The 14,872-nt window shown below is 35.1% G+C and overlaps 3 protein-coding genes across 6 annotated transcripts; 1 reads left to right on the forward strand and 2 right to left on the reverse strand.

Moving 5' to 3' along the window:
- Positions 1-305: 305 nt before the first annotated feature.
- Positions 306-5,141, reverse strand: LOC137824098 (uncharacterized WD repeat-containing protein C17D11.16-like). Its single transcript, XM_068629555.1, has 16 exons — positions 4,875-5,141; positions 4,638-4,792; positions 4,469-4,548; positions 4,302-4,397; positions 4,061-4,184; positions 3,524-3,582; positions 3,362-3,427; positions 2,871-2,941; positions 2,434-2,530; positions 1,954-2,028; positions 1,665-1,763; positions 1,226-1,369; positions 1,107-1,136; positions 960-1,022; positions 775-852; positions 306-684 (listed from the first exon to the last, which is right to left on the reverse strand). Exons 1-16 carry the CDS (start codon positions 4,988-4,990, stop codon positions 604-606), a joined length of 1,434 nt encoding a protein of 477 aa, XP_068485656.1. The 5' UTR covers positions 4,991-5,141; the 3' UTR covers positions 306-603.
- Positions 5,142-5,772: 631 nt separating this feature from the next.
- Positions 5,773-12,162, forward strand: LOC137826450 (nuclear pore complex protein NUP96). 4 transcript variants are annotated; one of them, XM_068632415.1, is made up of 6 exons: positions 5,773-5,863; positions 6,308-8,873; positions 9,536-9,659; positions 10,560-10,708; positions 11,167-11,264; positions 11,646-12,162. In XM_068632415.1, the coding sequence occupies exons 2-6, from the start codon at positions 6,372-6,374 to the stop codon at positions 11,839-11,841; spliced, it is 3,069 nt and encodes a 1,022-aa protein (XP_068488516.1). In that variant the 5' UTR covers positions 5,773-5,863; positions 6,308-6,371; the 3' UTR covers positions 11,842-12,162. The 4 variants fall into 4 exon arrangements, with proteins under 4 accessions (XP_068488516.1, XP_068488515.1, XP_068488517.1 ...); XM_068632414.1 differs by having other exon boundaries at positions 5,773-5,847; XM_068632416.1 differs by having other exon boundaries at positions 5,821-6,008.
- An 821-nt stretch (positions 12,163-12,983) lies between these two features.
- LOC137826451 (NAD(P)H-dependent 6'-deoxychalcone synthase) lies at positions 12,984-14,872 on the reverse strand. The gene is made up of 3 exons (XM_068632419.1): positions 14,360-14,872; positions 13,623-13,866; positions 12,984-13,522 (listed from the first exon to the last, which is right to left on the reverse strand). Exons 1-3 carry the CDS (start codon positions 14,677-14,679, stop codon positions 13,142-13,144), a joined length of 945 nt encoding a protein of 314 aa, XP_068488520.1. The 5' UTR covers positions 14,680-14,872; the 3' UTR covers positions 12,984-13,141.

Below are 14,872 nucleotides of genomic sequence, written 5' to 3' on the forward strand. Positions count from 1 at the left end.
CCGACAGAATGTCAAAGAAATTTATTTCTTTTATTTAAATTCATAAAAAAAATTAAAATATATGTAAAAATTAAAGGGACTACTAGATTATATATTTTAATTAAATATTAAGTCATTAAATCATATACAGTTTTTTATTTTATATAAACTTTCCTTTTAGTTGCTATTTTTATAAGAATTTTTGTTGTGTCTCTGTTAATGTTATTTTTAAACATAACAAATGTTAATTACTTTTTTAACCTATAATATGTCATTATGCAAATGCGAACATTCAATCCAATATTATTTCATCGCAAGAATTTGCATAAACGATAATTTATATGTACATTATCAAAACGAAAAGTAAAACATAGCATGTCTTTGTAATTTCTATTGGGCTTTTCTCAACAACGACAAAAAAACTTCAAACTAAAAACAATGAAGTGTTGGAATCAATTAATAAAATTACATCGAACCCATTCATATCGGTTAGTTCAAATCATGTTACTAGGGTACAAAAAACAATAATATAAAATATAAGAACACTTCTTGCAGTGAATCCCAAAATTGATTTGTGCAACATAGCTTGAGCAGTAGATGAAGGAAGACAAACTCAACATGATCTTAAGTCCCAGACTGCGATCTATTGTTTTTGTAGTTGCCGTATTTTCGAGAGACGCCAGACTCAGAAAAGGTGTCCCATAACTACATATCATAAGTTACAACAGTTATTTCACACAGAATCAGAGAAAAAAATATGCAAGAAAGTATTGTTCATCGCCCCTTTTCACTTACTTCCAATTTACCCTTTGAGCCTCCTATAGCCAACAAGAAGGGATTGTCCTCTGAGAAAGAAATTTTAAAGATAGCCCCCTAAACAAACACCATTAAAAGGAGAACTCATCAGTTCCAAATTAATATATATATTATGATTAATAGAAACTTTCCCATCAGAAAAGAGTGAAAAAAAAAAAGCGTACAGCTTTCGGAGCTTTAGATGCTACGCAGGAGGGTTGGTTGTTCGACAAATCCCAAAGTTTTACCTGTGACAAATAATAGGTGCTAGATAAGAGGATTTCCAATCAGCAAAGTGTACAGGACACTAACAAAATTGACTTCATTATTACCGTTTTGTCCGTCGATCCAGTGGCAAGAAGCTGCATGAAAAAGTTGTTCAACATGGCACAGTTAAACTAAAATACATGATCATTGGTCACCAAAACAAAATGTTAAAAAAGACACATACGTTAGGTGCTAATGGATTATAGGATACTGAGGAAACAGGTTTGTCATGTGCATGAAGTGTAAAAGTTGAACTCAGGTCGGATGAGGAATCAGATTTGGCCGCCCGAATATCAAAACCCTTGACAGTACCATCTTCAAGACTCACCTAACATTACAATTAAATCACTATTAGTTAAGTAATACTTGTTCATCCGCAACATAAAAACTGAAATTTGATCCAACAGAATAAGAATTGGCCCCTCTTCCACCCCCAAAACCCTTTTTTGGTTAATATAAATTAAATAATCATACACACACACTTGAAAGTTAGTAGCTAAAGAATGTTAGCAAATATTTTATCAAAAATGCAAAAAAGAGCTCGTATGTTTTTTATCAAAAACATGTTTTATAAAAAAGATGTAATGTTAGTACTCCGGCCTTAGAAATAACTATTAACACACCACAAAAGAGTGCTCAGTGTGCGGATCCCATGCCAAGCTCTCTACATCTGCTGTGACTGACCACTTATAGCCAGAATGTGTTGGTATCCTTCCATCTTTCTGAAAATGTAATAGATATAAACGTTATGTAGCTAAACAAATTTTGAACGAAAGAACCAAATTTCAAGGTTCAGATACAATGCCCTCCTTCAGCACATAACTATACAACCAAAGATCACAGTATAATAAGCAATCAACGGCAGAGGAAAATAGAGAAATGCTGAGTAACCGAGGAATATTGGATAATTACCAAGACGACAGTATGATCAAACGAACCACTAAGAAGAACCTGTGGTGCATGATGATTCCAATCAACTGCTTGAACCTATAATGATAAATGAACAAGAGATAAATAATAGACATCAGGAAATGTATTGACTCATTTTAAAGTAGTAACTAGCGATTAAAAAAAGTGCATTCAATGATTCAACTAAGAGACAAATTTCTTCCCTTGCGAACAAAATGGGGAGCATTGATCAAGAAAGCAACGGGAAAGACTTATAAAAAATTTTCGTACCTACAAATATCTGCTTTGAATAAATTGTTTAATTCAAAGTTCTATAATATCATAATTGTTTCATCTTAGTACATAATGATTTAAATCATAAAGTTCTATATTATATTATAATTACACAAGAGTGTGTCAGCATGAAGAACAAAAGGTCATTCCATCGATAAAATGTATTGACCTTATGATAAAAAATAAATTATATTCTAGCTAATTTCTTGCCTTGTCCGAGTGATGCTCCATTGTGATATCACACTTCCCAGTAACCACATCCCAAATCTTTACTTGCTTGTCAGCACTGGCACTCGCTAGTATATTCCTTTTTTAAAGAATAAATGTCAAAAGAGGTATCAAAGATGAGTAAAAAAAATACATAGATGTGTGTGTGTGAGTGTATATATAAGAAAGGATCAAGTTATTCCAAGCGTATATCTAAGAGAGTTATCCCCCATCCTCACCCTTTAGTTTGCTTAAATAATGGTTTTAACAAGTAACTCACCTTTAACTGTTAGATTCAACAAATAGTGAGGATGAAGAGTAGTTCTTTTGAGACATTCTTGAAGCAACTTAATCTCTCTCTCTCTCTATACACACACACAGATACAAGAAAGCATCAAGCAAAGGAGACAAAAGCAGAATTCAGTTTTAATTCTACAAACCTGTACACCTTGTTCCAAGCAAGACCAAGTACCGAGTCAGTATGACTGCCATCTTTGTATTTGATTGATTTCTGCTGACAAAACAGTTTAAAGAATAAGAAAATGAAATGCTTATGAAAGCTGGAAATTAGATTTCAATAAGAAATGGCCAAACATATTTGATTAAAAAATGTGAACTTTAAAAGAAAATAATGATAAAAAGGGTTTTCTATCAGATCCAAGGCAAAAATATGGATTGACAGTTGTTGCTTCAATCCTCGTATGCACAAAGACCTCTGTAATTTCAATCCTACTAAAGGCTATTCACAATCCCCAATAAAAGTTATAAAATTCATGAATCACAAAAAGACATAGTCAATTAAGTTTTATGAAAACCATTACACACGCAATGAATTGCTAAGGCTTGGAATATCAACAATGACTTGAAAGCACAAACTTTGGTAATCACGTGATTCTAAGGGGATTGAAATTAACAAGAATGTAGAACAAACCTTTTTTCCCTTTTTCTTTTTCTCTTTAAATCCACCCAAAACCACACATGGCTGCACCGCATCAATCTGAGAACAATGGAAAATTACAAGGCATCCGGCAAAAAAATATTTCTATTTTTGTAAATGACAGCACAGTTAAATTTATGTACTCAATGCACCTACAACGTCAAGGTCCCAAATTTCTATGGAAGGTTCCATTGAACCCACAGCTATGAAGTTTCCTGTGACCACAATGAAATTATATTAAGCTCATATTAATAAATAAATAAAAAGATATCAAACAGGTTTCTAGTATTTCTAATCAGAAATCACAAAAGGTGGTGATTTCGGGTAATCCAAACCTTGAAAAAAAAACTTAATAGCCACACAAGAGAAGTTAACATAACTTCTCACTATTTTGTGATGAAATTTAACGTTTAACTACAACTTATTCAATTCACCTTTGGATGAAATATGAACTGTTCATGTTTTCAGCATGCTAAAATGGAGGTAGAATCATCAAATCGTATAATTAAGATGGTTTACAAGTTTTTCTTCAGACTTTTTATATTTTCACTTTTCTAGAAGTCCTTCAATTCAAGTAAGTGTTGTAAACTGGGGAAGGGGAAAAGTTGAATTGCACAAAACAAAAAATCAAACAATTTGATCAACACAAATATACACACGAGAGATATCGTGCAAAGGACCAATGGTTTAAACCTCTTTCTCCTCCTTTAAGAGGACAATCGAGCCAAGCTGTGCAGAGTGGAAACGCTGGAATAAGGATACAATGGTGAGAATAGAGGTTCCTTTCATTGGAATCTGCATCCTCGAGTACCCAAACCTGGAGTACAGAAAGCAAAGTGTGGTAAATATACCTTTTGAACAGTAAACAGAGTAGAGGAGTGTCAGTGTAATATACCATGACTCGACTTCACTTGCCAAAAAACATTGAACTCACCTCAAGATGACTCACATCATCTTCAGTACTAGCATAAACAATGACAGAATCAGTTGGATTAATAATCATGTCTTCGAGTTCATCGGAATCATCATCCTGAAGCATAACAACAACGTACGGTTATAAGAAATACCATGCTCATAAAGCGACCAAGTGTTGAAACTTACTTTCGCATCGTTGATATAAGGATCCATTTCGTTACTCGGATAATAAAGATCACCAATTCCGGAACTGAATAACTCAACTCCTAAACAAAGCATAGTAGGAACATGGATACAAGGGATCAATAATCACATAGAAGAGCATAGAGTTACATGATGATAGAAAGATACACACCTTCGTCTTCTTCATCGTAACGGTCCATGTCAAGTTCCTTTAAGCCAGCGGTTATATCGTCACAGTTTCCGGTGGAGGCTTTGCCAACTGCATCCGCCACCGTTAATGCCTTCGCCACCACTTCGTCGTTGGCGTCTTCATTGTCACTGTCGTCACTGTACATAAATGAAATTAAAAAGTGAATGTTAGGGTTTATATATGAATGAGATTTGATAATTTTGTTGGAACGTAAAGGACCTTGGGGTTTTGTGGTTGGCTATGAGTTCTTGAATTTCCTCTTCGTTAGGAGGATCAGCGACGACAGGCTCCGACCTCGAAATCCCTTTCGGCACCCACGATATCGCAGAAATCATTTTCGTTTCAGAGACGACGCGACGCAACGCAACCGAATGAATGCACAGCAGCAGCCACTGGTTTTGCTACTCCAGAGGGTTTATAGGAAAAGGAAACAGAAGGTGAAGAAGGAGAAGAACAACCCTTTAGCGGTGCAAATTTCATTAGCCTAGGCCCAATAACGGCCCAATCTTCTTTATAGTAGGCTACTCTTCCTGCATCCATTATTCGCCTTTTACTTCCTGCACCCCACAATTTTTAAAATTATTATTCTACCCTTATTTAAAGTGACTTCTGGATTATCTGTTCCAGAAATTTTTTTATTAAAACATTGAAATTCATTATATACATTTTGGGACACGTCTTCCAAAACAGAATAAGATTTTTATGAATAAAATTTTCAGAATAAAAATTTTAAAATGCATGAAATATATTCTACAACAAGTTTTTTGAAATATAAATTTCAAAATAAACTTTTTAGAACATATATTACATGTGAGGATGGTAAGAAGAAACACATGGAGGTGTAGAAAGAAACCCCAAATATTTCTATTATGTCAATATATTTTATCTATAAATTTGAAGAAGGAGGAGAGTAAAATAGGAACTGGAGAGAGTGTAAAAGGCTTCATATTTTAAATTTAAAAAAACAATAAAAAATATCAAAGGTAATTTAGATACTCTTGAGGCATGGGGTGCAGGAAGAAAAGCGTTGAGGTGCAGGAAGAAACGCGTGGAGGTGCAGAAAGAAAGCCCAAGGTATTCTTAACAATATTAAAACTAGGCCCAACTTGAATTTTCCATCCCAATCCCGCTAAACCACTCCCTCTCTCCCCTCTCAGGCGTGGTTGCTGCTGACTACTGCTCCTACTGCAACGTGAGTTCATCTCAGAGTAACTCAACTTCACTCTTCTTCATTTTTTTTTCTCTCTTTTTCTTTGCGCACTGTGCTCACAGCGACGCGTTGCTTAACTCCATTAGGTTTTTCCTTTCGTTCTGTTTCTTCGCTTCTACATGCTGTGCCGCACTTTCACTAAGGTTGATCTAGATAGCTGCTGAATCAAACAATCCGTGTTTTTCATGTTCTTAAATTCAAATTTATTCATCAAATGTGAATACCTCTGTTGTGTAGTGTAGCTGAATTGCATATTTTCTTTTCTTCTATATCTTCTGATACGTTTTGGAAGTTAACCTAAGAGGTAGGTAAATTGATTGATACCTGTATAATTCATACTTTTTCTGCTATTATTTGCTTGCTTCGGGATGGTTTCACATGGCATATTCAGTTCACCTTGCAGTGTGCTTATTCTATCTTTTTTTTTTTTTTTTTGGTGTAGAGAATACGGCAGGGAATTGCGTTCAAATTTCAATGTGTAGATTTTGCTTTGACCTGAGTTTGTGATGGAATGTGACGTTGGAGGTGTCACTGATTCATTTGGTCTGCATACTTGTAAGAGAAGAAGGGTTTACAAAGGCTGCATTGCTCCGTCCGTTGATGTCATGACAGAAACTGAAGCTTTTTTGCCTATCTTGAACTCGAGCGGTTATTATACTAAACCATCTCTGAAGGAATTGGTGGCCAGGGAGCTTGTGGAACCTGGTTATTGCGGCCGTGTTTCTGATTTCACTGTTGGAAGATTTGGCTATGGATATGTCAGGTATCTTAATGAAACTGATGTGAGGGGGTTACGTATAGATGAAATTGTGAAGTTTCGTAGGCACGAGATAGTTGTATACAGTGATGAAAATGATAAGCCTGCAGTTGGTCAGGGCCTTAACAAGGCAGCTGAAGTGGTTTTGGTAGTGGACGGTGAAATACTGAAGTCTAAGGAGGGGAAGGAAGCTGTTATAGTTAACAAATTAAAACAAATTACAGAGAGACAGGAAGCGCAATTTATTTCCTTTGATTTAGTGACTGGTGAGTGGAAATTTTTAGTTGAACACTTCAGCAGATTTGGGTTTGGAGATGATGATGAGGAGGACATCGTTATGGATGATGCTGAGGTGTATGATGTTGAGAAAGAATCGCCATCAAATACCAATGAAGTTGAGCTTTCTCATTCTCTTCCTTCTCATCTTAGGCTTGATCCTGTTAAAATGCGAGAAATGAGATTATTGATGTTTCCAGATGATGAAGAGGTAGAAGACTTAAGTCGCAAATCATCTTCTGACAAGCAGTATGTACGGCCTTTACAAAGTTCTGCTCAAGTAGTTAACCATCGGTCCACCCCACCAGTTGCAAGAAAAACTCCATTTCCATTACTTGAGTATAAACATGGTAATTTTGATTCAAATTCTCCTGGAGGCATTTTGATGGTTCAGCAGCATAAGGGCATGCCTCTTAGGACAGTTAAATCGCAAGGTTTTAATCTAGATCTCAAACATGAAACTCCAGTATCTGGAAACTATGCTCACAATATAGTTGATGCTGGCTTATTTATGGGTAAGTCATTTCGAGTTGGGTGGGGACCCAATGGCATTCTTGTGCACTCTGGTGCACCTGTAGGAAGCAATGGTGATCACAGGCTGTTATCATCTGTTGTCAATTTGGAGAAAGTTGCTTTTGATAATGTGGTCAGGGATGAAAATAAAAAAGTGAGTGAGGAACTTATTGAACATGCTTTGGTATCTCCATTAGAGTTTCACAAAGGAATGAACCATGTGATGAAAGAAGTTGAAATTGGTCCCTGCAGGTTGAAACTTCAAAAGCTTGAAGCTAATCGAACGATCCTGTCTGAGATTTCTCGTCAGTACTGTGATCTTATTGAAAGCCAACTGAGTGTTCCTGGGTTATCTTCCTCTACTCGTTTGGGTCTGACGCACCAAGTAATGACCTGGGAATTAATTAGAGTTCTTTTTTCTGATAGAGAAGAAAAAGGTCAAGTAGAATCTTTGGGTGCTGACAATGAGGAAGATATGATGCAGGATATGAAGGAAATTTCTCAAGATGTTGACCGAGAAGCTCTCCCTCTAATAAGGAGGGCAGAGTTTAGTTATTGGTTGCGAGAGAGTGTTTCCTATCATGTTCAAAATCAAATAAGCTCTCTAAATGATTCTGATTATCTGCAACATATTTTTGTACTCTTGACTGGGAGGCAACTGGATGAGGCAGTACAACTGGCTGTGTCCAAAGGAGATGTGAGATTGGCTTGTTTATTAAGTGAGGCTGGTGGTTCTACTGTGAATCGCTCTGATATAGCAAGACAACTTGATGTTTGGAGAAGTAAAGGGCTGGATTTTAGTTTTATTGAAGAGGACAGATTGAGACTCTATGAATTGCTTGCAGGGAATATTCATGATGCATTGCATGATGTCAAAATTGACTGGAGGAGGTTCGTAGGTTTATTAATGTGGTACAAATTACCACCAAACACTTCGTTACCCATTGCTTTTCAGACTTACAAGCATTTTCTTGATGAAGGAACAGCTCCATATCCTGTTCCCCTTTTTATTGATGAAGGAACATTAGAAGAGACTATCAGTTGGAACTCGGATAAGCACTTTGACATTTCATTTTATCTAATGCTTCTTCATGCTAATGAAGAGACAAAATTCAGCTTTCTGAAGGCTATGTTTAGTGCATTCTCTTCCTCCCCAGATCCACTTGATTATCATATGATTTGGCATCAACGTGCAGTCTTGGAAGCTGTGGGTGTTATCAGTTCTAACGATCTTCATATTCTAGACATGTCATTTGTGTCTCAGCTATTGTGCTTAGGAAAATGTCATTGGGCCATATATGTGGTCCTTCACTTGCCCCTTCGGGAAGATTATCCATATCTTCATGTAAATTTGATTAGGGAAATATTGTTCCAATACTGTGAAACTTGGAGTTCAGACGAATCTCAGCAACAGTTCATTGAGGACTTGGGCATTCCCACAGACTGGATGCACGAGGCTTTGGTATGTACCATATTTTCTTATTTCTTTATTATTTTACAAATGAAGAATTAGCAGTGGTGGCGTGCATGCATAATGTGTTGCAGTGCCCTTTCAATTTCACCTATCTCTTGTACTATGTTTGGATGATAGATAATGATGGGAATCTAAAGGATTAGGTGAAAGAGAATAAGTTCGTGTTTGTGGGAGTTTAAAATCTGATTGGAGTGGAACAGTACATCAGGGTACCATTCCCATCATTTCTCCAAAATAACACAATTTGTGTTCCCCGAAAATTAAGGTGGAATGGTAGGGAACTCAAAGGGTATTGGAGATTTGGAGTTTCATCCTGTTCCTATATTATTATTCCATCCCTTCTTGCTCCATTATGCAAGCATACTGCATATTCTGATGATATTATTAATTCACTTTGTATATATATGACATTTTCACTTGGCTAGAGTTTTAGAACCTATAGGATTTATATTTGTTAAAGGACAAAAACTGTTTATTAGATTCATACGGGCACTTGTTATGATCAATATATGACTAAAACTGAATGAAATCATTGTCCTGGTATTCTTTACTGATTAATGGATTATGCTAATGCTTTAAATGTTGAAAGGTTTTGTATTTCTTTAAGTGACTCTTGTTGTTTTCTGAATGTTTTTGTTGTGGTGGTGCAGGCAATTTATTATAATTACAATGGGGATCACTCAAAAGCCCTTGAGCAATTTCTTCAGTGTGCATATTGGCAGAAAGCTCATACTATTTTTGTAACATCAGTTGCTCATAGGTTATTCTTGCAATGTAAGTTGTGTGTGTATCTTGCTTGGTAAAAAGCACTACTAAATTCTTGTAAATGACTCGTCTTTTTTTTCTGATTACTTCTGGCATTTTGTTTAGAGCTTTTACTAATAATCTTTTGCAACTTTTGTGAATCATACAAAGGCTAGAATTATCAATTATCTGAACTTCACATAAATGCCCATTAGGTCATTGCTGCACTGACAGTTCTTCCTAATTGATAAAAAATGATACTCCAATTGTGTCATGGGTTTTCCATTTTAAATTATATGCTTTAAAAGAGGTTCGGCATCTAAGGTATGGGCCTTTAAAACACCAGTATATTTGTTGACCAATTAAATTGAAACAGTCTTCCTTCTGAACTCTTAATCAGTTCTGCTTTAAGACAATTTCAAACTCTAGGCTACTTTCTGGAATACCCACAAGATCACGTGGGTTGTCTTGATTCTCCAAGCATCCTCTTAAACAATGTTTTCACTTTGAAGCATGTAATCCATACATGTAATCTTCAAGCATAAATAACACCTAATCTAATACTGCTGTGCTTCTTGGTGTGATTGATAGCTATTGTATTTGGTTTGCGTACCAATTGACTCAGGATAAAAGCTAAAAAGCAGTAAGAGAGGGCCCAGATATCATCTGACCCTAGAATTACAAAGTTGTAACTCTGGAAAACCTTGAAGTACGAAATAATATTTGTTCTCACCAAAAAAAAAAAACTCTGCAAAAACTACATGAAAATTCATTAGGATGTGGTTGGTCCCGTTCCTGTATCATCACTACTTAAAATTGATGGAAATTGTTTTATTACTGTATTTCTTTTCAATAGCAGAAAATGATTGTATTTAATCCTCTTAATTTCAGATAAGTGTATCATGATAACTTATTTTATATCTTGTGCAGCAAAACATGCTGAGATATGGAGTATAGCAACTTCCATGGAGGACCATAAATCGGAAATTGAAAACTGGGAGTTGGGAGCTGGAATTTATATTTCATTTTATTTGATGAGAAACTCACTTCAGGGTGATACCAATTCCATGACCAAATTGGTATGTGAATATCATCCCCATCATCATTTATGTGAATAATGGTTGTTACTTGATTCTGTCATAGTTTGATTGTAAAGTGTAACTAAAAGTTAATTTATTTGATCCTGAGCTTGAACCATGTATTGCAATGGTATGAATTTCTACAGTGGTTCAGAAGACAATAATGCCTGTTACCCTGTCATTTGAAATACTTCTAATTGCAATCATTACATGGGACAATCTTCTAGTAGGCTTTAAAACATTATTTATGAAGTTAGGTAACTGTTGTGAATTTTTCCTGTCTGTGTTAAGTATGGTTCATGAAACAAGGTTGTTATGGAAGAGGTTGACATGCTTGTCATATTTTCTATTTGTATTTGGTTATGTTGTTAGCTAGATCAGGAGAGGGAATATTCACATTGTGGTCTCAATTTCTAGAGATTAGGACCCAATTAAAATCGTATAATTTCTTGTTTCAGGATTCTCTTGAAAGTAAAAATGCTGCTTGTCAGGATTTTGTCAGTCAGCTAAATGAATCCCTGAACGTTTGGGGTGGCAGACTACCTGTTGATGCAAGGTATATACGTTTTCCTTTCGGTGCATGGAAAAATGTTTGCAGTAACTGCTTCTTTACCTGTTTTTAGTTCGTACAGCTCTGTTTCTAATTTTATAGATTGACTAATATACGTATCCAAAACTGTTTTTTTGTTGGCCACCAAACTTATAAAGATTAAGAAACAAAATATGATAACACAGTAATATATTTGCAGTTTTACTCTAGTTGCTAGTGTTATTGAAGCTAGTTTTACATCATTCAAGCCACGTCTTTAACCCAATCAAATTCAGCACCTGTATTTTTGACACTATTTTATTAGCTGACCGTATTTACCGTGTGATTGACCATCCATTAAGAGACCCGTTTTGTTTGCCATATTCACGTTTTCTACTGATTTTGTAGGGTGGTGTATTCAAGAATGGCAGGCGAGATATGTGATTTGCTGCTATCAGCTGTAGGTGAGGGTGCAACCCGTGATGAGCAATTTAACTGCTTTGACACTGCTTTCAGTGCTCCCATTCCAGAAGACCAACGCTCTGGTCACTTGCAGGATGCAGTGGATCTTTTTACCACCTACCTCTCAGAGATATCTACGTAATTCCACAATTTACCATTTACTGTCAGATATAAGTCCAAGAGAAAATAGAACTTCGATGTGTCTGCAAGGCAGGTTTTTTATCTGCATATGATTCATGAGATTTGTGCATTTTTTTTTTATCTTGGTCTTGTATGGCAATCATGAGATGCCGCTAAATCACATTAATTAATTTTGTCTGTATGCCAAGTGATAAGTATGGATGGGATACGGTTTTGTTGTTGTCTGTTGTCTGTTGTCTAATGAATTTCTACAATGACCTGATGTCATACAACTGAGTTTTGAAATGGAATAAATTGGGGATTGTGTATTCTAAATTTCAAATTACGTGCCAATTTTTTAGGAAAATATTAACACAAGCCAAATGTTAGTATCGTTTGCAAGCCTGAAATATATGAAACTATACCATTATAAATTACATTAGATTTTTTGGTTTGAATTTTTGATATGATCGTTTATTGGATTCTAAATTCAATCTGATGATTCAATAGTATAAGAGAAGATTGAGTTTTTTGTTTTTATATTATATATTATATATTAATTTTACTTATAATTTAACTAAAACATAAAATTGTAACTAATTCCATATAAGCATAGTGTACAGTTTGGTTTAGTTTTCACAATATAAACTGAAAATCAAACCACGCCATAATTAAAAATATATGATTTTTGGATTTTGGTCATCTTTTCAAAACAATTTGATTTGATTTTAAACACCTCCACTTACCAGTGTTGACGAGGAAGATGGATCGAGAAAATTTAGGAGGAAGTTGATCCATATTTTCCATTTCGATGATTAATTCTGCATAGAACATTGATTTTTTTGGAACAAACAAATCTAACGGTTACTATTTCCTCTTCAATGGTGGGAGACACGTGGGTGATGTCCCACCTTGGACGCGTGTCAAAGGATAGATCAATCATAATCTCGTACTCCAATAATTTAATAAATTTAAATAACCATTTGATGTGTATTATTTTTGCTATCTTCTTTTTTTATTTATTTGTTTTTCTAAATAATATATTTAATTAATACATTTTAGCTTGATAAGAAATTAAATGAATAAGAGAGAATTTTTTTTATCAACAACAAAAATAAATACATTAAATGAGGAGACAGTAGGGAATAAATAGGAGAGAATAAATTATGCAACATAAAATAAGAAGTATAATCAATTATTTTAACCTCAAAACACAAGTACATTGAGATTGTTGGAAAGTTCTTCATTTTAGGTCCCACAGACATGGATTACAAAGTGCAAATTATTACATATTTCAAACAACAAGAACAATAATATGTAGTTTATATTTCATCATCCCAGAGATCATTGAGTTGTGGTTTGGTAGGTCCATTTATTAAACGATTCTGATTGATTTGACTTATTTTGTTATGATCTTCCTCTGTCAATGTCCAGTTAAATATCTGCAGATTTTGATTCATCCTTCCCTTATCATAGCTCTTAGGCACGAAAGTCACTCCTTCTTCATACAACCATCTCAGACAAATTTGAGCTATGGACTTTCCATGAGCATCTGCAATCTCTTTCAGAACATCATTCTCCATCACTTCATTTGGACCCTTGCTTGCACCTTTCCTCAGAGGAGAGAATGCAGTTATCACTATCCCATTTGCATTGCAGAACTCTCTCAGCTTCTTCTGTTGCCATGCAAGATTCATCTCCACCTGAAATAGTTGTTGAATTACAAATAAATATTAATTCATCTTATCAGGAACAATTCACATAAACAAATGAAAACTAAAACAACACAAACAAGATTATTACTTGATTCACCACAGGAAGGATGGTAGCAACAGACAACAAATTCTCAAGTTTCTTCACAGAAAAGTTGCTAACACCAATAGCTCGTGTAAGGCCAAGTTTTTGGCACTCTTCCATGGCTTCCCACACACCCTTCACATCAAAAGGCAAGAGATCTTCAACCTCAATTGGAAATGAGAATTTCCCAGGCTGAGAACTGATGGGCCAGTGAATGAGATAGAGATCAAGATACTCTAGTTGAAGAGTTCTGCACACCAAAAAGTTAGTGTTGGTCAAATTGTCTATGGTATTTGAAAAGCATGTTAATCTGAAGCAAAACAAGTTACTAGTTAAATTATCTACATAAACTTTTGTTATAGTTTAGGGTTTAGGATATAAACTTTTGTTATAGTTTAGGGTTTAGGATTTAATTCATTTTATCAGTATATTTTTTTATATTTTCATAATTTATACCCACTTGCTGCTTATTATTATTAAGTATTAAAAAGTGAATTTTAAGTCTAATTCAATTTCATAACTTGATAAGTCTAACAAATTATCATTAAGATAAATTCAAAATGGTTCTGCTACCGTATTACGGAACAATCTTTAAGCTTAACTCAATATCATAAAACTGGTTTATAAAGTAAAGTTTGCATTTATATAATACAAAAAAATTTATATAATACGAAATGTTCAAATCTTTACTCGATATCAAACATGCAGTTTTTTAAAAATGGACATAAATTGAGTTGAATGACCTGAGTGATTTGCGCAAGGCTGAAACAACAAGATGAGGATGATTGTCAGTGACCCAAAGTTTGGAAGTGACAAAGAGATCTTGACGAGAGACAAGGCCAAGGTCTACTGCTTCTTTGAGAGCTTCTCCAAGAGCTTGCTCAGAGCCATAAGCAGCAGCAGTGTCAAAGTGTCTGTAACCCTGCTTTATGGCCTCAATGATTGCCTCTTTTGTGTCTTTCTTACAAGTGAAATCTGGTGCAGACCCCATTCCAACCACTGGCACCCTCTGCTGGGAAGAGGAATTTGGCAGCACCACTGTGGGGATTTCAACAGCAACCATTGTAGCAAGTGCTAATTTACTAGTATAGTTTTTTGTAGTTTTAGTGTAATGTAACACTACTTGTTGCAGTTGATGGAACTACTGGGGTGGTGGTCTCCCTTTTATACAACAAAATTGGTGTCTTCATCTGCTTCTATTGTCTTTGAATTCCACCTTTGAAATGTCTGCAATTTGAGGTTAGGTGAGTTAAGGT

Source organism: Phaseolus vulgaris, chromosome 8 (genome assembly GCF_000499845.2).
Source record: "Phaseolus vulgaris cultivar G19833 chromosome 8, P. vulgaris v2.0, whole genome shotgun sequence".
Taxonomy (NCBI): Eukaryota; Viridiplantae; Streptophyta; class Magnoliopsida; order Fabales; family Fabaceae; genus Phaseolus; species Phaseolus vulgaris.

Coding starts and splice junctions, on each gene's coding strand:
- LOC137824098 (XM_068629555.1), bottom strand. CDS start 4,990: ATGATTTCTGCGATATCGTGGGTGCCGAAAGGGATTTCGAGGTCGGAG. Junction 2,531..2,870: donor GCTTGGAACAAGGTGTACAG/GTTTGTAGAATT, acceptor TCTTTAAAAAAG/GAATATACTAGCGAGTGCCA. Junction 1,137..1,225: donor ATAATCCATTAGCACCTAAC/GTATGTGTCTTT, acceptor TTTTTCATGCAG/CTTCTTGCCACTGGATCGAC.
- LOC137826450 (XM_068632415.1), top strand. CDS start 6,372: ATGGAATGTGACGTTGGAGGTGTCACTGATTCATTTGGTCTGCATACT. Junction 8,874..9,535: donor ACTGGATGCACGAGGCTTTG/GTATGTACCATA, acceptor GTGGTGGTGCAG/GCAATTTATTATAATTACAA. Junction 11,265..11,645: donor AGACTACCTGTTGATGCAAG/GTATATACGTTT, acceptor CTGATTTTGTAG/GGTGGTGTATTCAAGAATGG.
- LOC137826451 (XM_068632419.1), bottom strand. CDS start 14,679: ATGGTTGCTGTTGAAATCCCCACAGTGGTGCTGCCAAATTCCTCTTCC. Junction 13,867..14,359: donor GCCTTGCGCAAATCACTCAG/GTCATTCAACTC, acceptor TTTGGTGTGCAG/AACTCTTCAACTAGAGTATC. Junction 13,523..13,622: donor TCCTTCCTGTGGTGAATCAA/GTAATAATCTTG, acceptor CAACTATTTCAG/GTGGAGATGAATCTTGCATG.